The sequence below is a fragment of the Amphibalanus amphitrite genome, unplaced genomic scaffold (genome assembly GCF_019059575.1).
Source record: "Amphibalanus amphitrite isolate SeventyFive unplaced genomic scaffold, NRLGWU_Aamphi_draft 000895F_arrow, whole genome shotgun sequence".
Classification (NCBI taxonomy): domain Eukaryota; kingdom Metazoa; phylum Arthropoda; class Thecostraca; order Balanomorpha; family Balanidae; genus Amphibalanus; species Amphibalanus amphitrite.
In genome coordinates, this window is record NW_024882389.1 from 197,318 (window position 1) to 225,063 (window position 27,746).

At 48.3% G+C, this 27,746-nt stretch overlaps 2 protein-coding genes across 5 annotated transcripts in view; one reads left to right on the forward strand and one right to left on the reverse strand.

The window, feature by feature from the left end:
• The window catches only part of LOC122367768 (general transcription factor IIH subunit 2-like), an 80,559-nt gene that overhangs the window by 11,837 nt on the left and 40,976 nt on the right, over window positions 1-27,746 (forward strand). The window contains exons 8-9 of one of the 3 annotated variants that reach the window (XM_043341151.1): window positions 1,409-1,472; window positions 1,527-1,600. In XM_043341151.1, coding sequence (XP_043197086.1) covers window positions 1,409-1,472; window positions 1,527-1,600 — 138 coding nt within the window. Of the gene's footprint in view, window positions 1-1,408; window positions 2,904-27,746 lie in introns of those variants that run through there. The other 2 variants (XM_043341153.1, XR_006254115.1) reach the window with 2 other exon arrangements.
• The window catches only part of LOC122367767, a 65,434-nt gene continuing 42,082 nt past the window's right edge, over window positions 4,395-27,746 (reverse strand). The window contains exons 6-10 of one of the 2 annotated variants that reach the window (XM_043341149.1): window positions 7,101-7,286; window positions 6,678-6,822; window positions 6,281-6,454; window positions 4,716-6,027; window positions 4,395-4,673 (exon numbers count right to left, since the gene is read on the reverse strand). In XM_043341149.1, the coding sequence (XP_043197084.1) occupies window positions 4,627-4,673; window positions 4,716-6,027; window positions 6,281-6,454; window positions 6,678-6,822; window positions 7,101-7,286 (1,864 nt within the window). In that variant the 3' untranslated portion in view covers window positions 4,395-4,626. Of the gene's footprint in view, window positions 6,028-6,280; window positions 6,455-6,677; window positions 6,823-7,100; window positions 7,287-27,746 lie in introns of both variants that reach the window. The other variant, XM_043341148.1, reaches the window with a different exon arrangement.

The window sequence follows — 27,746 nt, forward strand, 5'->3', positions numbered from 1 at the left end:
TTCGCGAGGCGCGCTGTGCGGTGAGCAATCGTACAGTGTTTGATATTGTGAGGTGAATGTTTGAGTCATCGCTAAAAGGGTTAGCTGGCAGCGGTGTTTATATGTCTTGTATGTTTGTAACAACGACTTTGGTAACTGTGAAGAGTGAAGACACATTTATGTTCTAAAGGCCGCGAACGTGAGAATGTATAATGTCTATATGTAGCATTGGCGCGTCGGCTGAGCATTGTGTAGTGTTGCTGCGAGGCGCAACACGGTGGGGGAGTATGTAGTGGCCGACGGCCGCTCTCCGCCCGGTTACGGCCGAGCCATGTGGTGGCCACGTGCGTCCGGTGGTCCCGCTCGAGGCGAGGCCCGGCTCGGGTCACGTGAGGGCCCGCTGTCGTGATTGGCCGCCGCCGGCGTGTGCCGCGAGGGAGGAACGAGGTGACCTGGGGCCGGTGCTCGCTGCGCCGACCCACTCTCTGTCTGTGACTCGTGCGGTGAGGACGGTAAAGAACAAATACAGCGTCCTACTAAGTGCATCTTTGTGTGGTGGGCGGTGACATAAGTGGCGGAAGACGGTGCGAGCAGTGCTAATCGTGGCTGCTCCTGATACCTGTCTTTATGTCCTGGGGCCCACTACTTTCTCTCTCCTTTTCTCATTGAGGGTGTGGAGGGAGGCGGCTGCGGTGTCTCGCCATCGAGTCATCGAAGCTGACCGCGAGTGACGTGTCTCGCCATCGGGATACAACACTCGTGGCCTCCTCGTTCCTGGGGCGGCCAGTCGGTTTCGGTCAATCTCGCCATCGAGATCCCGGAGCATCTCAGATCCGTCTGACCACAGCAGCCTCGCCATCGAGGGGCTGTGGTCACTCGGCGGCTACCGCATTCCTTCCCATCCTCTACCAAAATCCACTTTCTCCTCACCCTGCACCACAGCCAGTCAGTCAAATCAAGTGTCGCTGTACGCAACTACAGACCAGAGGACGGCGTGGCGACAGCGTTGTTGCGTTGTCAGTCACTGAAGATGGGCCTTACTGAGATGATTTGTTCGTGAGAATTGTGTGTATGGTGAATGAATCTCGCTGGCGCTGTTACCCTTCTATACAGAAGTTATGTAACTAACGATCTTCAAGAATGGTGGGAAAAGGTCTGGTCATGTGTTAGATAAATTGATTTGTTAGAGTCCGTGAAAGTTCACTCTTGGCTATTTGCTGTTTCATTGCAACATAAATATAATCTTTAATAAAGATGTGATCGTGAGATTTGCTGTCATCTGCTTTCGTTTCCTTTTTTCTTGGCACACGTTCATCGCTCATCATATCCATCACTAACAATTTCTCGCATTCGCTGGCGAGCAAGGCTCGCCAATGTGTGTTTTTTCTGGTCTTTTGATCCAATTGACGCTGCCTCCCTACTTTCCCAGATATCCAAGTGTGGAAAATGCAGCGAACTGTACTGCGTCGATTGCGACCTATTCATCCACGAAACTCTGCACGTGTGCCCGGGCTGCTCACGTGGCTCACACAGCACGTGACACGCGGCCCGGCACGTGGAGGTGGCTGTGACATCACGCGGCTCCGGCTACGGCGGCGCGGCGCGGCGCGGCACACTGTGGGTAGGTGTCTGAGCCGCCCGTTCGGTCGGCCGTCCGTCTCAGTTGGACGGTGTTACGGTGGTGTTGGCAGGGCGTATTTTCGGGCCGGTACAATGCGCGGAAAGTTGTGCTGCCGTCGATAGGTGACTGCAAGGAGGTACGAACGGGAGATTTAGCACGGAGTAAAGCCGAACCTGCACAGAAACTGTGCACAATGTTGTGAACAATCTCAAAGAACCGAACTCGGAACCGAAGTGAGACCGTCGAGATGTCTTTTTGATATGGTCCTGCTAATACGTCACTACTTAATAACTCCTATTCCATTGAAATAGTTTTGGAGATTCGCCCGGTTACCCACTGGCATACCATTTGTATGGTATGAAGCATAACCCTTTGGCTACTCAGTCGCTCTTGCGTCAGGTGAATGGCATAGTCCAGTCTACTCATGTTGCGATTATAACTCAAACCATGGCCTACTTAGCATCAGCAGTATTTCCACTACATGGCATGCAGAAAACCACCGAGCCAAACTCTGCTCTGTGAGATATACGTGTTTCCGCCCGATTTTGCAGCTGCAATTTTTGTAAGCTAGTCACCTTCGTGAGCTGCCTGTCCGACTGGCCGCAATTTCCGCTCAAGTTGTTACTTGCCACACAAAGCCCACTGAAGAGACGGGTAGTTGCAGTTAAAGCTGATTTGAAAATCACTCACCATGAAGAGAATGATGAGATGATCAGAATCTCCGTTTGGAGTTGTGAACGTGGCGTAACAGGGTTAGCCTGTTCAGGCCAGCATAAAGAGCGCATTGACGTTTGTTCCTGAACTGTGACCGGAGCATTGATCAAAACATGCATTTCCACATCCATACCGTGATATTATCTATTAAAGGTTGTCCATCCAAAAACCCTTGCTCATTTCGTGTCCGTGATCCCGTAGACAGTGTCCATCGTCACGGCGATTCCTGGAAGTTTCCCGTGTTTGTCATCTGTCTGATGCGTAGCGCGTGTCGAAAGCCCCTCGCCGGGCATTCGTGAGCGCGCTCGCACGAACGCACTGCGTTCGGGGGGGGGGGGGTACTGGCGTGACCCGGTCCCATAGCCATGGAGTCGGTTCACGTGTACCCGGACACATGGACCATATCCCGGTGCGATATTGACCTGTGACGTCATGTGTTAGTTGTTAGAGGTGGACAGTGTTGGACTTGAGGTGTGCACTGTACATTTTGCTCGTGATGTTTTGTATAAACGACTGTTTTGTATTTAAATGTGACCAGTGATTTTGTATTGAGTTGCATGAATACATGTTTGAAATACCCGTGCAACAATTGTTTCCGAAGTAAGAAGTTTGAACCATGTTCATTGTTCATTGCTCATTAATATTAAATATGTATTTATAAAATATGTGTCTACAGTGTCAGTGATTATGGTTTCTTATCCATTTTTGATTGGTGCTTTGGTCAGTATTTTTTTTTTAACGTTCCGTGCACATCATCTATCCACCAGCTCTACTGGCGCGCTATTTGTGTTTTTTTTTTCAATATCATCGCACGGCATTATTGCTCTACTAACGATGTCTACGGAGAAAAGATTCTTGAGCGCATAACGTCTCATTTATACAGTCCGCTTCGCCACAAAAGTGCTTACCTATCAAATTAACTTTTCGCAAGACGCAATCTGACAGTATGCAAATATAGCCGCGGTTGAATGTCACTGACACCGGCTTGCGGTGTATTTTTAAAGATAATGACCAGAACGTAATAACATTTTGTGTTTGGTCACAAAGATGATAATGAGTGGCCAGATAAATATTGGTTTTCGCTTTTTATATTTGTAATATTTTGTCGAGCAAACCTAATAAAACACTTGGGCAAGCCCGAAGGTTTCATGAATTATGATCTCTCTGATAACATCTTACTTCTCTGGATAGTTAGTCAGCTGCTCTGGAAAGTCATCCGTCAATCATAATCTTTCGCGTTCATTTTTATTGCAGTTTTCGGTTTGCTTTTCTTATTTCATCTCCAATCTTATTCTGTTTTTATTTACCAATAAGTGTAGGTCTTGTCCTTTCATCACCCGGGAGTACGCAGTGGCTCGCAGAATTCCGTGCGCGGCGGGGACTGATCGTGCCCGACGGTCATTGCGCGGCATCTTTCCAGGTGCACGGGCGTGTCCATAAGCTGATCTAAGGGCCAGGGTCAGATTACCTACACAATCCACATCGGACAGCAAGAGCAGGAGATCGGGCATTGAATACTTCCAGAGAAACGACATATGGGCCGTTGTTTACGCGGCCATTTACTTGCCGGAAAGTATCACATAGAAAATGTTTGATGTGATGCATTCTGTCTCCCACAGTACCTTTTTAATTGAGTGCCGTTCGTTGTAGAGTAATTTGGTGTTCTGTTTGAACCGCTCGCTCTGTTCCATTTCACCCACTGTCATACCGCCTAATGCACCCGTAAAACGGCCACTGAGTGTGCTGTGCGCTGTGGCCTTGGGGCGCTGCGTGCCACTCAACTCTCGGTTGTTTGTGGCGCGGTTCGTACTCAAATTGTGTGACAGTGATGGTTTAGCTGATTGAAGAGTTCTGTTAAGCTTATTGCTATTGGAGAGGGATGTGTCATTTTATACATTAGTGTCAAAATTCAGAAGCATAACTGATGTTGATTGGATTTAAAGTATCGCCCAAAGAGGAAGTGAACATTCGACGTCCAGATACTAGTTCCTTCCGCTAAACTTTTGTCATGCAGTGCCGTTTCGTTTTCATTTCTATTGGGTGTTCATTGCTGTCAGGATAAACGCTAAAAAGTCATCTATTATGATACGTTCCTATATTATTGCTTACACGACTCTTCCATCATTTGATAGTAAACATCCGTACGCATCGCGTCGCGTCACTCGGAGCGATATTATTTGTTACATAGACATAGCTCCTTAACATGTCACCTCTATTATCTAATCTAGCCTCTTGTCGTTCCTTACTGACTGACTGAGTACCTAAGGCGCATAACAGGACACATAACACCTTCGAGCTCGCGGTACCAGCGGCTAGACGAGCCTACCTCCCGCAGGAGACACCAGCGGGTGACTGCTGCCTAAACCGCTGCCTAGACCGCCGCGTAGGCCTAGACCGCTGCCTAGACCACTGCCCAGACCACCCCCGAAGGAAGGTGACATGCCGAGGCCGGTGCCCTGCCACTGTGAATACAAACCCTGTCCGATTCCGAACGGTTGGTGTGTCCACCAGGGAAACTGCCCGGAGAGGTTGAGCTCTCCCTGGTTCCGCCAGTTCGGTAGGGAGCTTGATCCAAGCCCAGGATTCGTATTTGACCACCAAGGAAGCCGTGGAGTGAACCTGGGCTGGTGAGTCGTCCAGTCGGTGGTGGAAGTTGGCCTCCACAACTGGTTTACCGAACTACCCTGGTTGGTAATGGTGGGCTGATGGTTTCGCAATCGTGTTTGGGCGTTGAGCTGGGGATCAGGGGCTTTTCGCGCTAGTGAAGGTGTGAACACGGACTCTTGGGTCCACAGGTCGAAGGCATCGGGCCCCTCATTGTCCTGTACCGTCTGGTCACGAGCGGCAGCCTCCTCTTCCTTCCACTGTGGCTGCCGGCCAGGGTCTCCGGCACTTCGCGTCCTCCAATCTGACGGACGGTCGACGGGTTCCGGACCTTTCGCTAACCGTGAATCTTTCTGACGGGTAGGTCTCTCCGTCAATTTTGGAGTCCAGTCTAGGCGAGGGGTAGTGTTCTTGGTGTCTCGGGGGCTCCAGCTAGGTCTACTTTCATAAATATTGTGGTTCTGCATAACCCGACGTGGACGTCGAACAAGTTCTCTGTCGTTCTTGGGCATCATATCCAACTGGTGACCGAAGCCTCTAGCGTTTTGTGGCTTCCAACGTGACGGTGGTGTAGGAGCGTCAACGTTCTGAAGACTTCGGTCTGGGTGGTCTCCAAAATCCATGACATCCGGAATGTCCCTTCCTTGCTCTCGAATCTCCGGCCCTTCTTTCTTAGCCGGCCGGTCTTGCGGAGCTGGCCTGGGAGCCAATTCGTTGTCATGCTGACTCCTAGGAGTGTCCTTCTCCAGGATAGCCCTTCTCCTACCGCGACGTCCACGAAGTCGACGCCCTCGATGCGACACCAGTCTAGCCACACACTTTCGGCGCTTGATGTTGGCCTCGATGGCCACGTCGATCATGTCGTTGCCCAGGAAGAAGTCTGTGGCGACGACGCTGGCCGTGTGCCACCACTCGTCGCGGAACCACTTGGTCACCTCCGAGTTGGCCTTCTGCGCCAGGTCCCGCAGGCCGCGGTTCGGGATGATTATGTCCCAGGGCGATGGCGTCAGCTCGGCCATGGCGGCCCACTGCGGTCCCCCAGAACGCTGCCGCATCTCCTCGCGCAGGAACCCGTACAGGCTGGCCACAGACTTCTTGTCGCCCCATGCCTGAATAAATGAGGAGGTGGTCAGAGAGCCTCATCGGTGTCATTCAATGGGTCGAGAGGGACAATACGGCAATGAAACGCTCTGCATGACATTGTCATGCCTATCGAGCTTTGCTCATTGGACAGATCAGGGCAGAAACACGGTTCACTTCACACTATGGATGAACGCGGGCAATAGTGCAAATATGCAACTCAGACGCTCAGTTTCATTCACACTATCTGGCTGTGATGCACTGAATCCGTGTTGACCTGACCTGCGGTATGGACGGCCAGAGGTACTCGTTCTGGCGTCGGGTCGGCCAGTCGTTGTAGGAGATGATGAGTCGTTTGTCGGACGCCCAGAGTTCGCCCATGGTGACGTCGTATACCCGTGGCGACATCCACTGACCCAGCTCCATGGTCAGGTATTGCACAAACTGCGTGTGGACCTGCGGGAGCAAGAGTGGGGAGATGTGATTGAAGGCTGGACTGAGAGAGCGGAATTGTTGAACGTTCTAGGTTCTACTGATGATTCCCGGCACTTCACCCTGAGAAGTACATACATGTAGCATCTAGTCAAAACAATCCACAAGACACCGACATCTATGGTGTCAGGTGTGATATCAGGCAGCAAGACACCAAACCTTCGTCAGCCTTATCATGCAGCCTTACCATGGCGTTGTCGAAGCCGACGGGGAAGCGGTGGAAGTGCAGGATGACCACCTCCTTGGTGTACTCGAGGAACCAGCGCACGTGCTTTATCAGAATGTTGACGGGCCTCACAGGGAAGAAGTCGTGGTACACCCAGAACGGATCGCTGAAGGCAAAAACATAAGTCCGGTCAATGCAACGTTTGGGTTTGGCCAGCAAACAATCCAAGAAGTCATGCGATGATTATAAGAATGCTTCGTTGTAGCGCCTGGTTCAAAGCGTCTAGCAAATTCGTTACGGTAAAGCAACACAAAAGCAAGATTAAGCGATGACAGCGAAGCATCGTGATCAGCAAACATTTTGCTACGTATCTCGAGTACTTTCTTACGCAACTAAAGTGGCTGATTGCGGAGAAAATGGGTCACCAAACCTCACGTTCCGTACCGTTCAGAGGGCCGGAAGCCGACGCGCATGTCCAGGTAGCGATTGCCGAACACCAGCTGCGACCAGACGTCCTCGTCCTGCGTGGTCACCAGCTTGAAGACGATGTCCCGCGAGCGTTTGTAGGTGCCGCTGTTGTGCGTGCCGGGGAGCATCAGCTGGTCCAGCGACATGGGCGCCAGTACCTCTCTGTGGACGAAAACGGTGATGTCGTTATTGTTGCCCCACGTCCTCGTAGCCTCCTCCTTCAGTAGATAACAGTCTCATGACCGGTCCGCCATCGGTGATGTATTTGTCTCAGCTTCACTCGGTGGTCAGACGCTCTGTATCTGTACCGAACACGCAAACAAAAAACAATCAGTGGCTCGCCTCAACCAACAACGAGCCAGTAGCGCCCCCACCACAACGAATATATCATATGTTTTCGCATAATAACAGATACAACTAATTTCCACTTCACAATAATATCTGGCAAGTGCGCCATATACGCCACAAAAATAATTATGGTATTTCAGCACGGCCTTTGACATGTTTAACATTCACCTGGCTCATCTAAGGCACGCCGACGGTATAATTATACATGCAAAATGATAAACATAATGCTTACCGAGATCTGTTTCCTTTCCAACTACGAGAATGCGAAACAACAATGTTCTCTCACGTGTCCCTCTCATCCTTCTTGACACATCAGCGACTTAGAGATGACCGAATGAAAACATGTCCGAAAATTCACTCTACACCGTTCACCACTATCCATTCCACAACGTTACTAGCAGCGCCATCTAGAAAGTAAACTAGCAACCAGAACCAACCAACAGCTCGTGGCTACAATGTAGAGGTCGCCACCAGCTGGACATGTTGGACATGGGATGAGAGATAGAACAGAAGGGAATGGATTGGAAGGAGCCGTCTGCACTTACACCCTCCCCTTTTTGATGACGCCATCTGCGCATCAAAACTCTTATTTCTATTTCAAACGAAAAAAGCAGCTTGCTTGACACCAGTTCATGCACGCGCTCTTCCAATGCTCTTCTATCGCTTCAAACAGCACTTCACTTCACTCTTCTCCTCCAACGATCTTGACGATCTTGTTGACTGGCCGGTGGTAGATGGTGCCGCGCGCGAGGACCCGCACCGAGCGCACCCGTCCGTCGGTGCTCGGTATGGCTTCTTCTACTCGTCCCATTGGCCAAACTCCCCGAGGCACAGACTCGTCTACTAGGAGTACTACGTCTCCTCTCTTCACGTTGGCTTTGCTCCGCGTGTTGGGCCCAGGTCTCTGCTGCAGGAACGGTAAATACTCTCTGCGCCACCGGCGCCAGAATATCTCAGCCAGGTAAGCCGCCTGCTTCCACTGCTTCTTACCCACAAGGTCGCACTCGACAGGTGAGTCAGAGGGAGGGAGTGTCACACAACTCGTGTGAAGCAGATGGTTTGGCGTGATCGGCAGATCATCTCTGGGATCAGCGCTGACTGGAAACAAGGGACGGTTATTCATGATACATTCTGCCTCGCACAGCAGAGTGTGAAGGGTTTCATCAGTGAATGACTGCTGTGTCAGCAGAGCTCCGAGGATCTTCCTTACAGTACGTATCTGCCGTTCCCACGGGCCTCCGCAGTGCGATGCGTGAGGGGGATTAAAACGCCATTCGATGTTCATTTCCAGAGCCGCTCTTCTGATCTCTTCTCCCTTCTGCAAGAGTTTCGAGAGCTCGTCTCGCAGCTCTCGCTCGGCTCCTATGAAATTTGTGCCTTGGTCAGAGCGCAGAAGGCGCACAGTGCCCCTGCGAGCTACGAATCTTCGCAGCGCGCACAAGAAGGAGTCTGTGGTCAGACTTTCAGCGACCTCTATGTGAATGGCTCGCACGACGAGACAGGTAAAGATTACGCCGTACTTCTTGATCTGTCCCCTCCCTCTCTTCACAAAGAAAGGACCGAAATAGTCCACGCCGGTACTGCTGAACGGCTTCTCGCCCTCCCGCACTCGGTCTTCAGGCAGATCTGCCATGCGCTGACTCTCAGGAGGCCTCTGTCGCCGACGGCAGCTGACGCAGCGACTCAGGGTTCGACGAACGGCAGAGTTGGCGCCCAGTATCCAGTACTCCCGACCAAGATCGGCTAGAACATGCTGCCTACCCTCATGCCCAGCTCTCTGGTGCACGTCTTGAATCAGAAGTTCCACCAGCCGGTCCCTATTCGGGAGTATCGGAGGGTGCTTCGTTGCTCTGCAAAGGTGTGAGTTTCTAAGCCGGCCTCCTACTCTTACGACATCATCTTTCAAGAAAGGGCTCAAACGTATCAGACGGCTTGACGGACGAACCTCTTTTCCTGCGCGAAGTTCACAGAGTTCTGTACCGAAGTGTCTCCTCTGTGCGTCTCTCACGATGCACAGTACAGCCTCACTCAGATCACCCGGAGTCAGGGCCGTTCGTGAGGCCGATGAATGGCATTCCCTGTCATCTCGTGCTGCCTTTTCTCGAGACTTCTCCTTGAGTACGGCGAACACTCGGCGCAGCAGCGCCACCGCGCGCACTAGGCGCTTCCAAGATCCGTAGTGATCCACCAGTTTTTCCACAGGAGATTTCCTTGGTGCCTCTGAGCATTCAGAGACTGTTGCTGAAGCGGTTGTTTCTCTCGGTGTCACGTCTCTCGTCCCAGTGTTAGCTGTCGTCGCAGCCGAGAAGACAGCTGATGCACTTGTTTTCACCTCTGGGTCTGTCTTCTCGAGTCTCATATTCTCGGGACACGTCGGCCATTCATCACTGGTGCGCCACAGGTAGGCAGGACCCTGCTTCCAGAGCTCACTGTCAGACAGGCTGGAAGCATCAGTGCCGCGGGACACGAGGTCGGCCGGATTCAACTCTGTTGGCACGTACTTCCATTGCTCCACCGATGAACCGTCGTGGATGACCGCGAGCCTGTTTGACACAAACACGTGAAACCTCGTTGTCACGTTCTGGATATACTTTAGCACCGTGGTGCTATCCGTCCAGTAGAAGTTGGCGACTTCGACGCTCAGGGCGCGGCTCAGCTCTTGACCGACCTGCACGGCCAACTTAGCAGCAGTCAGTTCCAACCGGGGGACACTGATTGACTTCAGAGGAACGAGGCGTGCCTTACTCGTCAGAAGTGCACAGTGGATACTTCCGTCCATGTAAACGGTGCGCATGTACGAAGCGGTGCCGTAGGCCTTCGTGCTGGCGTCTGCAAAATGATGAAGTTCGATCTGAGCTCGCTCTGCACCTCTGGGAGACAAACATCTCGGGACACCGAAGTCTTTGAGATGTCTCAGACCATGGAGCCAACGCTCCCATCGCTCTCTGATCATGTCAGGCACACGTGCGTCCCAGGGGACCTTCAGGCGGAACAGCTCCTGAATGAATGCTCTTCCTTTTACGATGCACGGCGCCACCAGGCCCAGGGGATCGTAGCATGAAGCTGCTACTGATAGCATGCCTCGCTTCGTAACCGGCTTCCTCTTCAATTTGTCCACGTCGATCTGAAACCCGAAGGTGTCCGACCTCGTGTCCCAGAGGACTCCAAGGGCGCGCTCAACAGGATGAACATCTGCGTTCAGCTCAAACTTCTTCACCTCTCTGGCTCGGTCTTCACTGGCAACAGACTCCAGCACCCTTGCGCTGTTGCTGTTGAACTTGGTGAGGTTAAAACCTCCTGATGCGCACACGTCCTTCAAGTCCTTCACCAGGCTGACGGCGGCCTCTTCGCTCCTGACCGATCTCAATACGTCGTCGACGTAAAAGTTCTGTCGGATGGTGTTGCAAGCCTCCGGTTTTCCGCCACCATGGTCGTCGGCTGTCATGTGGAGCGCCAAATTCGCACAACTCGGGGAGGACTTCGCACCGAAGAGATGCCGTGTGTTTCGGTATTCCTTCGGTGGCGCCGACACGTCCCCGTCTGCCCACCACAGGAAGCGTAGGTAGTCTCTCTGGTACTCTGGAACTTCCACCTGCATGAACATAGCCTCTATGTCACCGGTAAAGGCATACGGATGTTCACGAAAACGTACAAGGACATCAAAGACGGAATTCGTAAGGTCGGGGCCCTGCAGCAGGTTGTCGTTTAGCGATATCCCGTTGTGTTTCGCTGCACAGTCGAAGACCACTCTCACCTTCTTCTTTGCCGGGTTTCGAACACCGAAGTGTGGTAGGTACCACTTGCCGGTTTCTTCCGATGTTTCCGGAGCTTCCTCGATGTACCCTCGTTGTAGCAAGTCCGCCATCTGGGCTGTGTACTCCGCGGCGTACACTTCTTCCTTCTCAAACCTCTTCTTCAGCGACTCCAGTCGCTTCTCTGATTGCTCTCGGTTGTTACCCAGCAGCGTTCCGTTCTCTCGGAAAGGCATTTTGATTTCATATCCATGAGGTTTTTTCACACAGCCTGTTTCCATCAGGGCACACCATTGGATATCCTCTACGGACAGTCCTTTCCTCGTGTCGGCTTGGTTCTCAAACCAGTTGTCTGCGTCCATGTGCACACTGATGCGATTCAGATGGCACGTCCTGCCCTCCTTCTTCACTCCTCCCAGTATCCAGCCGTATCTCGTCAGTACGGCATATGGTCCACCATCTACAGCTTGAACTACTTGCATGGGTTCCATAACAGCTGCTGCGTTGTTCCCGATCAGGAGGCCCACTTCACAGTCAGGGTCAACTTTCTCCAACTTCACTCCATTTTCTGATAGGTAAGACCACATCTGCAAATCTTCTTCAGATGGGAGATCTTCCGGGCTGATCGATATCTTGTTCAGCATGTACATCGGAGGCAGCTCCATGGTGTGCTCGCCTTGAAGGTCCTCGATGCACACCTGTCACCAGGCTGCTCTCCAGCTTCGACTCATCTCTTACTGTAGAGAGGATGACTGAAGTCTTCTGCTGTGGTGTCATGCCGAGTTTTCTCACCAGATCCTGTGAAACAAACGAATGGGTGCTTCCGGAGTCGAGGAAAGCTAGTGTTGATGTAGCGGCTCCTTTGTATTTGACCGTGACCCGTACAGCCTGAAGCTTAGCGCCACCAGCGACACGATTGGAGGCGATGTGGCCAGTAGTGACGGTCTCGGTAGAGCTTGATGTCGAGCTTGTGATCCTGTGTAGAGCTGTTGGATGTCGTTTCTTACAGGTCTGACACGTCGCCCTGAGCTTGCAGTCATTTGCCCTGTGACCGAACTCGAGGCATGAGAAACAGAGGCCCTTCTGCATGACGAACGTCTTCTTTTCGTGATCGGACTTCCGAGCCAGTTCCTTACAGACGTCGGTCGTGTGGTCCCCGTTACAGTACCTGCACCTCTTGGCCAGAGCAGCATCAGTCCTGACACTTCCAGTCATAGTTTTCAGGTGCTTCGTAGGTGTCACCTTCGCATCTTTTCTCTGTGTGCTCAACGCTTGCCTGCCATAGACTGGATGCCTTGCGACTCTAGCCTCTTGTTCGACTAGATCAACCAAGTTCTTGAGCTCTGCTGTTCTCTTCTCGTCATGTTCAATGCGATCAGCTTCCCTGCGCCATTTGTCCATCATTCCGAATGGAAGTTTCTCTACTATTCGTCCAATGGTCTTCGGACCAACATCGGAGATGCCACCTGGGATGGACTGCAGAGCGTTGTACGCCCCACGGAGATGGATGCTGAACATGTCCAACGCATCAACATCATCAGGCTTGATACTTGGGTGATTTACCAGGCCTTCAATCAGACTCGACACAGTCTGCGTGTTGTTGCTGTACCTTCGGTTCAACAGATTGACCGCTTCCTGGTATCCCCTGTCTGGAGGCAGATGGACACACGTGGATACAATCTCACGCACCTTACCACTTGTCATTTGCATGAGATACATCAGTTTTTCAAACTCATCATTTAGTTTCGACGCGATATTGGTTTCAAACGCTCTCATGAAGGGTTTGAAAGCTTCAGCCTTACCATCAAACGTACTCAACTTCAGTTCGGGCAGATTTATCCTTTTCATGAGCTGTAGATCTGCACTGGCCGATGAAGCTCTGACCTCAACATGAGGCTCCGCACCTGGCGTTGAACCGTTTTCATCTTCGTCTGCAGCTACTCCGGGCTCTCTGTTTTTCTTCTTGGTCGCTCTTGGCCACCTTGTCTCTTCACCTGTAGCTGTAACCGCATCTCTGCGTTCCTTGTCCTTGAGGTCTTCTTGTACAGACATTACTTTATTGTCATCTTCAATCACTGCATCTTCGTACTGGCCAAGAACTTCTTCCTTTGCTGCACACTCATCGATCTCTGCCTGAAGTTCGAGTTCCTCTTTCATTTTTCTCAGTTGCGCCTCTTGAGCTTCTATTTGGTGCTTCTTCAGCAGAGCCCGCTTCTTCGCCAGCAGACCCGCGTGCTTGGCTTTTTCTATTGCTCTCTCTGAGCGTATGCTCGCTGAAGTCCGCGCACTTGATGCTGGTTTTGAGCTTGAGCTTGTGGAGTTTCCATCATCCTCTTTGATGTCTTCCTTCTTTTTCTCGATTTCTGGGGGCTTCCCACCATCCATGGCTTCTTCTTTCAGGACTTGCTGTAACCTTTCCTTCAGGACAGCTTTGGTTCCTCTAACGTCCTCTCCTCTCTTGCTCAGTTCACTCTTGAGCTCTTCCTTTTGCAGTTCGTCAATGTTCATCTCCGAGGTGAGGGTATCAAGGCTGGTATCAGTAACCCAGGGAGAGACGGCAGGGGTATCAGGGAGCTCAGGTCAATGAATGTCAGGGTTATGCTGGTCAAAAGGGGCTGGGTTATCACACAAGATGATGGGAAACAATCAAAGCTCAACAAGGGACAAATTAGGGAGGCGATTTCAAACAGTCGTCTGGGTAGTGTGCAGAATCTCAGCACAACTAGCTTCTACCACAGCATTTGCACTCTGAGACCTTAAAGTAACAAATGGAAACACAAACGCAGCACAACGGGATCCTTAAAGCTGCACCAACACAATATCCAATCAGCTTACTCTACTGGGACAGCACACAAACAATGTTTCTCAGCATTAAAAAGCCAACTAGATCACTCTTTGATCAGTGTTCATCACCTCATCTGTTACTGGAGATGAACACCAGACTCAGGCAGCAGCTCTCTCAGGCCTCAGCTGGCGCTGCTGCTCCGTCCCAAGATGTGCAGACTGCAGCCGCAAGCAGGTTCCGAGAGGCCATGGATGCTTTCACAGCCCATGCAGAACTGCCGCAGCTGTCAGCTTTCTGAAGAAGATCTCGATACTATTGTTGCCCCACGTCCTCGTAGCCTCCTCCTTCAGTAGATAACAGTCTCATGACCGGTCCGCCATCGGTGATGTATTTGTCTCAGCTTCACTCGGTGGTCAGACGCTCTGTATCTGTACCGAACACGCAAACAAAAAACAATCAGTGGCTCGCCTCAACCAACAACGAGCCAGTAGCGCCCCCACCACAACGAATATATCATATGTTTTCGCATAATAACAGATACAACTAATTTCCACTTCACAATAATATCTGGCAAGTGCGCCATATACGCCACAAAAATAATTATGGTATTTCAGCACGGCCTTTGACATGTTTAACATTCACCTGGCTCATCTAAGGCACGCCGACGGTATAATTATACATGCAAAATGATAAACATAATGCTTACCGAGATCTGTTTCCTTTCCAACTACGAGAATGCGAAACAACAATGTTCTCTCACGTGTCCCTCTCATCCTTCTTGACACATCAGCGACTTAGAGATGACCGAATGAAAACGGGTGTGTATCAAATGTACCCAAGTACAGTCGGACCCAGAATCCAACGGGACCCAAGATTCATAAGTACCCAGGTGCCTCAGGCTATACGGAAGTACCATAGCGACGTTGGGTCCCAAGGTCCAAGGTTGCCAGAATATGATTGGCTGAGCAGGCAGACCAATCGAACGAGCTGTTAGAAAGTACTGTACCTCAGTACACTCTCTGACAGTGGGCAAGTGCGGTGAAGAGTTCGCATACCAAAGTGACCCTTCCGGAGGACCGGCGGCCGGCGCCCAGTCAGGTAACAATGGGAAGGGTCGGAGGGACGGCCCGCCGCGCCGCACGGTGACAGCTGATTCCCGGGACGCTCAAGTGTCGCCTGTCAGACGCGTCGCCTGCCTCCCCCCTCCCGCCCCGCCGAGCCGCACAAAGCAGCCGGACCCTGTCGCGGAACGAACCACCCGACCATGCTGTCATCATCGGCGGCGAACTGAACTGAATGTCTTTCTGAGTCGTGGCGCTGACCAAGCCTGAATAACCGGTCATGCTTGCGTATTTCATGCTTCAGCACTGCTGTGAGCCATATTTTATGATTGCGGATCTTTCGCCGCAACAGGGGGGGGGGGTTGATGAGGTTTTTCGCGAATAACTCGCGTAAAAAGCGGCCGATCGCGACGAAACTTTCAGTACCCTCGCATTGATCAATTTTACACCTACCCTGAAAATTTCATGACCCTGACACAAATGACCTTTGATCTGTGACCTCTTTTCCGAGACCATGTTTGGCCGGAATCGCGATTCGGCGTATGTCGGCTCGCATTAGCCGCGCGTTTGCAAGCTTTTCGTGGTTTCAAACGTTCAAACATGTGATTTGATATTGCTCCCATACATTAGGGTGGGTGTCAAGGTCACCTGAAGGTCAGGTCAGGTCATTGACCTTTGGTGACCTCGGGTGACCTCGGTTCACCTTTTCGAGTTTTACATGTTTCTAGCCTAGTTTTTGGAGCTGAATTCGAATTTAGCAATCATTTTAACATTTACGAAGTAGTTTTGGTGCCTTCGTAGCATGTTACGAAGCTGTCAGAGGCGGTTGACACGTATTACGAATACCCGTCACAACCCCTACCGGTTGACCTGACCTGACCTGACCCGACCTGGTCTAAATGCTTAAAGACATCATCTCTGATCAAAACTAACACGATATTCGTGATCGTGAAATTACAGGTATGGTAAAACGTCCCAACTTTGGTTGTCACCTGGTTATGAGTATGAGTTCCGTTTGTATAGATAATGCATTTAATATTCCAGTTTTGGCGGTACTACTCTATTATTTAGGTAAGCAGAAACGTATTAACGTCTACGTCAGTAACGTGCTTTGGGAGTATATGATTGGATGGAGAACCGTTAAAAAAACAATACTTCAGCATTTGCAATCAAAGCTACCTAGCTCAATAAATTCACCCATTGCAAAAAAATACTGTTTTCAATGTCTTCGTCCTCTATTTACCCCAATCAGCAACAATGCATCACAATATAGCCATTTCTGGATTGTGGCAAGCAAATAAAATGGTCAAGGCTGAAACAGATTTTCCGCAGTCAGGAAATCACATGCGAGAGCCTATTCAAATACATTACAATCCTTCCCGCATCAAACGCATGCGGGAGGTGCGTACGATTGATGCGAGCGTGATTTAATCAATTTGAATAGGCTCTCGCATGCGATTTCCTGACTGCGGAAAGAGTCTTTTTCAGCCTTATTAGAAACCATGCCGGTGCGTTTTGTGAATTTTACAATGCTTGTTTGTAGCGGTATATCTTATATCTGTCATTTATCCCGCGTCGTAGTCAGTATTTTCAATTGCTTCACGTGCTAAGAGAGAAAATTATCAGATGTTGAGTAAATGATTTGTTTAACAGGTTCTAGACGTGTAACAGTTGTTAAACGTCTACTGTGACGATTAACAAACTGTTAAACGTCTAGTAGACATTACATGAAATATGTCGGCGGCACGGGATAAAATTAGTAAACCGCTCGTAGGTAGAAAAATCTTTTAAACGTCTCGCCTATCGGCTCGACGTTTAAAAGATTTGTTGTAGGGGAGAGTGGGGCAAAGCGGCCACCCTAACGCTTCTCACGATGCCAACGCTTGATTTTTAAACTTGGAAAGATCGGTGGTCACGCTTTTGCGAGGCTTATATCTCAGCAACCACTTGACCGATTTACATGCGGTAATTAGTAAAGAAGCTTCATTCCTTCTATCAAGTATTGGATTATTCCTGATGAATGTGGGTGACCCCTTATGCACGTGCTACTTGCAAAACGAAGAGGTGTCAGTTTTGTAACAATTGCAATATCGGGCCGATTGCGCTGAAAGTTGGCATGTACAGGGTGTCCCATAAGATCGTTCTCACCTAAATTTTACTTTTAGGCGTACTCTTGTTTTACAACACGTTCAGCGTAACTCGCAAATTAACCTGCGCCCCACTGGGGTGGGGGGGCTATTCAATATTCATAGCCCCCTGCCGTTTTTCTACTGCAATAACTTCTAAACCGCTTGATGTATCGCCGCCACACTTTCAGTACCTTCGGCTGCATCAATTTGACATCTTGTGTCAAAATTTGAACTTCGTATCCATCATAGGTCGGCCGGAAATGACGTCAGAGTGACGTCATGTTCAGCCGATTTCGTCGCAAAGCATTGAACCACGGGAATCGGTCCCAAGAGCTCAGTTTTTGAGCTAGATCCAATTTCTTTGCATGAGAGGACTCCGAATGGACTGCGCTATCAAACTGCTGTCTCGAATTTTCAAAATTTTGAAAATTTTGAAAAATTGAATGACGCAGCCATACAACGAGGGCAACAAAAAATCGTAGACCTTTTTCTTGGCAATGGCTATCCACTCAGGATCATCAAACGAGCTATCTGGAAGGTAAAACACCCCAACAACCACAATGACAGAAAGGACAAAAAGGACCAAAACATCACCTTCATCTCCCTCCCATTTATTGACGACGACCTAACCCGCAAAATTAATGCAAAAGTTCGCTCATCAGGCCTCCCCATCAAAATAGCTTGGCAAAAAGGACCAACAGTATCAAACATACTCACTCATTCTGCGCTTAACCCACCTATCTGCCCTTCGGGCAACAAAAAGTGCCACGCATGTACAGCAGGACTTCAAGGGAAATGCACCACTAAAAACGTGGTATATAAAATTTGCTGCACACTCTGCCAAAATGTAGACTATATAGGCGAAACAAAAAGACCAATCAGACTCAGATACAACGAACATCTTCGTGACGCAAAAAACAAGACAGAGGACACACCATTTGGTGACCATGTACGCACCCATCATCCTGACACCGATATAACAGCAACATCAATGCATCTAGAAATCCTTCGGAAATGTAAAGACGTAGCATCCCTTAAAATCACAGAGTCAAAATACATCAGAGACCTTCATCCCAAGCTGAACACGCAAAACTCATCGTGGAAACTCATAGCCCCACCACCTTATGGCACTCAGTAGGCCATATATAGGCTGTCAGACACTGTATAAAGTTTCATTCACTCATTCACTCTGTTGCCTATTCATTCACCGACACATTCATCATTTCAGTACCGGCACCTGTGTATTGTAACACAACTGCACGAATATCCCGAATCGATCTGATCTTGCATGTGTGCATCATTGTATGTTTCGTGTATTTATGCATTGATGTATGGTAGCTGTGTTTGAGAGATATATCAGGCTTGATATCCCAGAAAAAGGAAGATGCGCTTCAATGAATGTTTGTGTTTGCGAGTGTGCTAGACATTTTGAAATTTCAAAAAATATGTCAGACTTGATAATGGGCTACGCCCGAAACTGTCGTCTCACTTTGTTATAATTATATTCGGCAATATATTGAACCTTATTATGAGGCTACGGTTTCTTATTATCATTTAATTTTGAAAAATGTTTATATTTAAATTCAAAATTTGTATTTTTATCTTTTTCAAAAACTTTTTGACTTTTCGAAAAAAACGGAACACATATGATATAAAAAACGGAATACATGCTTATGACTTACCTACTCTATGCTTGAGGCTCAAAAAACGGAGCGCTGAGGACACCAGTAAGGTCATGTGGACTAATTCATGATCGAGATGAAACACTCGCCTAAATCCCAAAACGGTCTCATAAGCGCGAAAGACAGTGCCTCCTTTTCGCCCCTCTTGGTTCCTGTTCAAAAGGCCAAGGGCCACGGTATTGTGGGGTTGTAGGCGCCCAGGTGCTAACTAAAGTTGCACGAGGTACTCCAAAACTAGTTTTTTTACGAAGACTGGTCACCAGAAGATCTAGGGATCAAAGAGAAGCTTCTTAAAAAGCTCATATGTTTTTCTGTAATTATCGCTGACAAAGCTTCAGGAGCGAAATATTCGATAACTTTAGATATAACTTTTTGGCTCCTATTTCTGATTTATATATGAGGTTACTGGTTATTCTTATTATTATGATCTAAGAGAAGTCTCTACTTTCCAGCTTAATTCGAACCGCCAGTATGGACTCAGTTTTGGAGGGGAAAATGGCATCAGGGAGATCGGTCGGTCGGTGATACATTAAAGCATTGAGGCAATGATGATGACTACACGTTGACGCTTTGATTTAAATTAATAGAGACTGATTCTATTCATGTCAATACCTTAATTGGTTTGACCTTGGTACGGCTACCTACCGTCAACCCCTACATCGTAGCAGGGCCTCGTCTAACATGTTAACTGGGGGTGGGGGGGGGGGGGTGGGGCAAACCCCCGCAGTCACCGGCCTGCCCCCCCCCCCCCCCCAGTCAGGGTAAAAATGCCAAACGAAACATGGATGCAATGTGAGCATATTGATATACGCGATTAGTACCTCTCACTGTTTTCACGTGTTTAGGTATCTTGTTTACCTGATAGCATTGTTTTTTTTTTCTTGGCTCACTGCTCAGCAATACGTTACATTTCGGGTTTTCAGGCGACCTAACTCCGTGTCCCGCATATTATCTTTCACGTATTCTCCTGTTGTTTCTGTCCTCGGGGCGTCAATCTATTGCTTCTACCCATCGTCGGCCTCACTACGCGACGTCGAACTTCTAGCTGAACGGTCACCGGTGTGCGGCAAGAGTAGCTCCTAATCGTAATGAAGCAGGCTCCCATTCTGGGTGATCGTAAGTTCAGCTTGGTGGTCTGTCTCTGGGGACTGGAAAGACTAGTGTGGGCTACCAGAGGTCAACGTGGGTCCAGAAGCTGGCATTGGCCATCAGAGCTCGGCACCTGACGCTCATAAGCCAGCGGGGCCCATTAGAACCGATCAAGGCCATATATACAGGGTGTCCCAGAATTACCCGAACATTGTTAATTGGCGTATAAAATAAGGCAAACATGATTGCGCTTTTTCTTTTTACCGTCCTATATAGTCAACTAGGGTGGCTGTCAAATAGCACATGCAATAGATAAGCTTCATCATCATCATCATCATTTATTCTTATGTCCATCCATGGTAAATGGCTTTTCGGGACAAGTGTCAAAGTACATACAAAGATAAAATACACATACGAAAGCTAAAAGTAACACTAAAATGCACAACACCCATACGGAAGCACAAAGTATATGTTTGAAGACACATTAGTGACACATTCATATCAGTCGCGTTCCCTCAGCCAGTCTCTCGCTCTTTTGCGACACAGCGCTGCTGAGCTTGTTACAAGATCAGCCGACAATGATGGAAAATGCTGGTCTCAGTTGTTTTACGGGTTTCCCGGAACTGGGTGTAGGCCTGTTTTCTTTGACCTCTTGCCGGAGGATATTACGATCATATAAAGATAAACTTGACATCAAAGTGTTCCCAGGCCATAAGGTATTATCCCCCAAAACAAAAATTTCTGCCTACACCACTTTTGCTGCGTTTTTTACATCTGGAGTGGAGAAGCTCCATGTCTGAACATGGGCGCGACCTTTGGCTTCCAACAGATTTGGTTTCCAAAACAAACCCGTTCATGGCCACTTGGTTCACGGCATCCAGTTTTTGTACTGGTAGAGTATTACCGCAGTAGTACTCTGTGCTAACGGTTGTCTTTGGGCCATCATATCAAGCCCAATGAGTGCACGGTGGCTCAAAATGTCTCACAATATGATTTTCGACGGGTGCCTGGCCGTCTCTGCTGTTGGGGCGTTGTAGTCATCTGACGTTCACACACGCCTTTTTCGGGCGGTTCGAATGACATAATACCTTCGTTAGACCACAAAGTGTGCTTCAATGCTTCAATATACTGTTTTGTTGTATATGATATGTTTTTGGGATGAATTGTAGTGATTTGCGCTGCTTTTCCCGTAGTTTTCGCATATTTTTCTGGCGAAGGACCCCAACTTCCAAAATTTTGTCGAAGATAGTGGTGCAAGGTAGACTGATGTTTTGTAGATAATCCTGATCTACTGCTTAACTAGTTTTTAGCTAGATCGGTGACGTTTGTTGTCTATGACAAGCAACCACCTGTTTGACAACTGGTGCATGGCCCTTTTTGGCCGAGCCCAAGCTTGTCAATCAGGTTTATCTCTTGCTCTCTCTCGCTTCGTTAGCTGATATAATTGCGCTTTGCTCAATCCTAACTGCATGCAGATGAGCTGCTGAAGCTCTCCAGCAAAAACCATGCCGAAAGTCCGTTTACAAAGTTGAGAACGGGAGTTGATTCACCATGGTTGCCTGTTAGTGGCTTAAGCTGAAAACGGAAAAGGACTACTCTTACTTGACTCTGGATAATAGGGGAAGCCGGGGGAAGCCCGGGCGCGGGGGAAGCCCGGCCACCCCGTTTCCGGCTAAATTATTCACAATAAAATGCTCAACTGTTTGTCCTTTCAGCGTGGCAGCTAAGGTAACGCCAGTAAAAAAGTTAAGGCTAACAAAAATTGCATATTGTTAAAGTTATAGAGCAGAAATGATATTTTAAGGGTTTTTAGCTAAAAAGTGAGATATGTTGCACTGTTAATGTTATACCATAGAGTACTAATATTTATACGAATGTTATGTAAGGACCGTTTAAGTGTTTGTAGTGAGGGGTGACGAGGCAGGCTGGCTTAAGTATGACATTTTTTTCGAACATCGCAGTTCTAAAATAAAAATTAGCACATTGGGGTAACCCCGGGCGAGTGGCCAAGCTTATTCCCAACCGAGAGCAATGCCACTAAACCACTGTTTTCCATGAGATAATAGGTACTGAGCAGTTTTGGTTTACACCTAGATCAAAGATAAATTTCGAAAATAAACATGTTATCATAGACAAAGCCAGTCATGTCACTTAAGGTCAACTAGGGTCAAACTACGTTTTTGCAGATAACGCGACAGACAATGAAGCTAGAGCTTCAAAAATGGTGTCGTTGTGTTCTTCTTCATCAGCCGAGTCGAATGATATATGCAATATGATGCATTAAGGCAAAAAGAAAAATAAATTTTAAGGAATTTTGAAATACACATTTTTTGTCAATTTTGCATCACGATTTTCATCGACCTGTACTGTATATGTGGTAGACGCTAGCTAAAATACCAGTAGTGACATAAACTCTAAGATGTCCAGAGCTAATCAGTACCTTAGTATTTCACTTTCCGTTAATATTTGGAAGACACATAATGGTTTCATCAACTCGTTGTAAAGCGCTGGGGAGGTGGCCAGCGTTACCCCTATGCCGGGCTTGCCCCAGAAAAATCAACACTTTTTTAAAACTCGATTTTCTCAACCTTATACTTATCACGGTGACTGATACTTATTAGAGAGAGAAAATATATGAAAAATTGACCTCTCCTCGACATTTAAAATTATTTGAATAGCCAAATATTACTGTATTGATATTTCGACCAACAGGTCTTCTTCAGAATAAGACAGTGTACACAAGTGTACGAGAATACAATAATTGATGCAGCAGACTGATTCCCGCGGTTTTCAAATTCAAAAATTAGCGCGGTTTATCTCGCGCTCATAAAACAGTGGTACAACCCAAGATTACTAGAACATAAGGTTGGACAAATTGTGACGTCACTGGTGCTTGGAATATTATTCCTAGTATCCCACTGGACAGTCCTAGTTGAAACTAAATTTGAAGGGAGGGCAATCCATTGCGAAGTATCTCATTTTGTGAAAATAATAAATAATTGTTGGAAATGTAAAGTAAGGCACCATGGACTTGTTTTCAATTGGGAGCAGATGATATAAAAAGAAAAATATATGTTTTACGATACTACTAAATCAGCTAATTTGGTACAAATTCATAGACGTATAAATAAACTGGACTGGCAATTCGAGGGGACCTCCCATGGAAGATATAGTGGCGCCGACAAAGCGGCGCCAAAAATCTGTGCTATGAAACGTTGTAAAGCAAATAAATTTGTAATTATTTTTAAATGGATGATCGGATCGAGGTGATGCTGGTGCCGTTTGACGTGCCATTTCTGGAGGCAGGTGATGGTTTAGGTCCCGGGTCATTCCCTGTCACGTGGCGCGTGTGACTTGCCGACAAACACATTGAGAACAAAAACCTATTATCGAAGCTTTAAGCCAATCTATAGGGAGGTCCAGGTGCCAAATTTGTAGGTCACATGTCCCGGTACCAAGCCACTGACATATGGAATAATCGGCACCGAGAGATACATATTGCACATGCTCGGAGCGAAAAACATGTTTTGATGAGGCATTCTCCGATGTCCGAAAACTTTGACCTATCACCTAAGCACCTAAAACTCGGCACAATGACACAACATGGACAAACGCTTGAAGGCGTTGTACGAATAGATGTGCTGAGGTGTACTGTCCACATGCTTCGCACGTGGAAACCTTTTGATATTACACTTCGTGCTACGCGTACGTGCGGAACGATATATTTATGTTTCCGAAGCTAAGCATCGTAGCGACACGTGCAAGGTGGCGTTGGAAAAGTTTCACCGAGGCGCATCAGAAGTATGCCCTAAAATTCCGAATTTGAGGCAACGTGGTCAAGGTCAGATAAAATTGACCGGAAAAGGTCAATTAAACCCTCCCCGTTTGGCCACTGATTGAGCTAGAGCCTCGCATAAAAACGAGCGTGTTTCCCGTGACGAGAGCAAGCCGATGATACCCAATTTTAAGGTCCTAGCTCATCGGTTGACCTGCCAGGTCTGGTCAATGACCCAAAAGTCGGGAAAATCGGGACCTGTTAGAACGTCGTTAAAGTGTGGCTGCTGTGAGGTTTTTCGCGGTACTGATCACGAATATCATGTTAGTTTTGATCACAGATGATGTCTTCATGCATTTAGGCCAGGTCAGGTCAGGTGAAGGTCACCCAGCAGGGGTCCAGCCGGGTATTCATTGTAGGTGTCAACCGCCACTGACAGCTTCGTAACATGTTACGAAGGCACCAAAACTACTTCGAAGTTGTTGAAAGAACTGCTAAATTCGAAATCAGCTCCAAAAACTAGCTTAGAAACATGTAAAACTCGAAAAAGTGAACCGAGGTCATCAAAGGTCAATAACCTGACCTGACCTTCAGGCGACCTTGACACCCACAATAATGCATGGGACCAATATCATTTCACAATTCACATGTTTAAATGTTTGAAACCACAAAAACACTGCAATCGCGCGGATAATGTGAGCTGACATACGCAGAATCGCGATTCCGGCCAAGCATGGTCTCGAGGAATAGGTTACAGGTCAAAGGTCAATTTAGTCATAGGCGGCGGAACGGGGGGGGCACCGGGGCACCGTGCCCCCCCTTGAATTCTGCAAGGGGGGCACCAATAGCAAGGTGCCCCCCCTTAAATTTGATGTATTAGTACCAGGGGCGGATTCGGGAAAACTCCAAAAGGAAGGTCATGAATCGAAGTGGTGCCCCTACCTATACCCAAAATTAAAACCTCAACGGATTTCGGCCACTCAATTTTGGTGGTGCCCTATTTTCAGTTTTTATATTTTCTTTATTTTTGGTTAGTCATGTGATGACTGGTGCCCCTGCTAGGCCGCTGGTGCCCCTGGAAATACTGTGGAACCTAACTACTCTGCCCCCTGACAAGCCTACGGTGGGCCCTGACATGACTTAGGTGCCCATGGGCCCTGACAGGCCCGTGGTGCCCCTGACAGGCCTGTGGTGTCCTTGCTAGGCCTGTGGTGTCCCTGGGCCGTGGCAGGTCTGTGGTGCCCCTGGCGAGCCTGTGGTGCCCCTGTTAGAACGCAGGTGCCCTTGACAGGTTTGTGGTGCCCCTGGCAATCCTAAAGTGCCAACGACAGGCTTGTGGTGCCCTTGACAGGCCCATGGTGCCCTTGCGAGGCCGGTGGTTCCCCTGCGAAGCCGATAGTGCCCCTGGCAGGCCTCTGGTGTCCCTGGCAGGTCTGTGGTGCCCCTGGAAGACCTGTAGTGCTTTTGCTAGGCCGATGGTGCTCCTGACAGGCCTGTGATGCCACTGACAGGCCCGTGGTGCCCCTGCTAGGCCTGTGGTACCCCTGGCGGGCCTGTGGTGCCCCTGTCGGCTGTCAGGCCTGTGGTGCTCCTGGCAGGCATGTGGTGACCCCAGGCCCTAAGTCATGACCCATGTGACCTCCCCCCTGGGATTCGCCAATGATTAGTACCTACTGCGATGGCTTCTTGGGAATTTGATACATGTAGGATAAATGGAATTTATCAAACGACAATAAGGAAGAGACAAACACATAGGTACTTGAGGATCAGCTAAAAGTTAACCACACATACGGGGGTGAACTGCCATTTTCGTTTAGTAAAAAAAAAATAAAAAAATCATCGTGTCAGGGCTGTGACGAAAAATAAGTGGCCTTAATTCGATGAGAAAACAGGATTTGGGGGTACCCTAGGTTAGGCTCCTCGAGCTGGTGCCCCCCTTGTCTCAAATCGTTCCGCCGCCTATGAATTTAGTCAGGGTCAGATTGTTAGGGTAGATTTAAAATTAATTACCTTGAGGGTGCTGAAAGTTTTGTCGCGATCGGCGACTTTTTACGCGAGTTAGGTATTCGCGAAAAACGGAGGGGAGGGAGCAGACATTGTTGCACACGTTACGAATACGAAATTTGATGTATCGTAAGCTTTACTAAGCATGGATTTTATCATTAACGATCATGATTTAATTATTATCATAAGTTATTTTCACAACATAACATTCATAAATTTCATTTCTTTGTTGCTGACGAAGTTAGCTGACGATCGTTTGTTGAAGGTGCAACATCTTCACTTTCGGGGACGCTCGGTTGCTAGGAATGGCGTCATCAGTAGCAAAATGCCGATGCCAGATGAAGATTTGGTGGGGGCTGGTACAACCAGTGGTACAAGAAGTTGTTAAAAAGGTTGTACCACTGTTTAATGAGCGCGAGATAAACCGCGCTAATTTTTGAATTTGAAAACCGCGGGAATAAGTCTGCTGCATCAATTATTGTATATTCTCGTACACTTGTGTACACTGTCTTATTCTGAAGAAGACCTGTTGGTCGAAATATCAATACAGTAATATTTGGCTATTCAAATAATTTTAAATGTCGAGGAGAGGTCGATTTTTCATATATTTTCTCTCTCTAATATTCATAATGTTCCTCGCAAGAGCGCTCCAAAGAAAACCTTATACTTATTCCACGAAACCGAATTTTTGGGAAAACACGGCCAATGAACTTAGCTAGCTAACAGGATATCAACATTTTATACAGCACGTATGGTATGTAATAAAAATGAAAAAGAGCTTACTATGCCGGGCTTCCCCCGGCTTCCCCTAATTGATTCGAGTCGTTACCGGCCACCAAAAGCACACAGTCCCCAAGCTCGATAGCTAAGGGATATCTTATAAAAGTATGATGCTTGTATATCATTAGAAGCGAGCGCAGTCGTACTTTTAGCCAGAAAATAAATGTTCGGGTAATTCTGGGACACCCTGTAGGAACCGATGTGGTTCGCAATAAAATATATGCGTTCGTAATAAATTGCTAAGATAAGGCCAATGTTCAGGTCATTCGAGGGCATCCATTGTCCATTTGGCTCGATTATTCTTAAAAAAAAATATTTGATTTCAACGTTTTAACTTTACCTTGCACGAACAGAGGAGCAGAAGCGCATACAAATAAGTGATGGCTCCCTTATAGCCATAACGGGAGTACGATTCTTAGATAAACGGAAATAAGTCGTTAAATTTGAACTCCGACGAACAGTAAAGCATCCATGAGAGGCTGAAATCGTTTACGAATGACCGACTTAAAAAAAGGTGTAGCGGGTCCAAAACTACGGTTTCATTCTTTACATGCTTATTACTGTCTGGTGGGGCAATGTGAGGGGGTTGTAAACTAATGCAAATGCGTGGGTTGGATGGTCTACTTTTTACTTATTTAGTGTTAAAAAAGTTCATCAGGTTTCAGGATTTGTGGGCACAAACTATAGGTACACGCTATAAACAAGGTCATGTAAAGCGACTTGATTATGTCAACAGTGACACATGTAGGTACGGCCAGCACTTTGCGGTCCAGCACCGGGAGCCCGGCCGCAGCCGGGGGGGCGGGGTGCAGGAGCGCCAGACCGTCTGGGAGGTGGCGCGCACCCTCCTATTCACAGCGCAGGCCCGGCTCGCCTAACGGTCACCGCTGCCACTACCGTTCACATACTCCCCCTGTCATGAGACAGCAGGGATGGGAAGCTGATTGATGAGGATACCCTTGAGGTGGGTCCGAGATTTGCTTCGCTGCCCGGTACGCTCTTACAATGGGCACATCCGATGGTCGGCTCAGTGGCGGGGCCTTGCGCTGCCCCGGCCCACCGGGGGACCTCCTGTGGCGACACTCAGTCATCCATGAATTGAGCAACTGGTGCAGCCCAAGATGAAAGCTACTAAAAATCAGCTATAAACCTATTTTAACCAGATCGCACCGAATGTCACAAAATGTGTTCCAGATAACCGTTCTAAAAATGGGTAT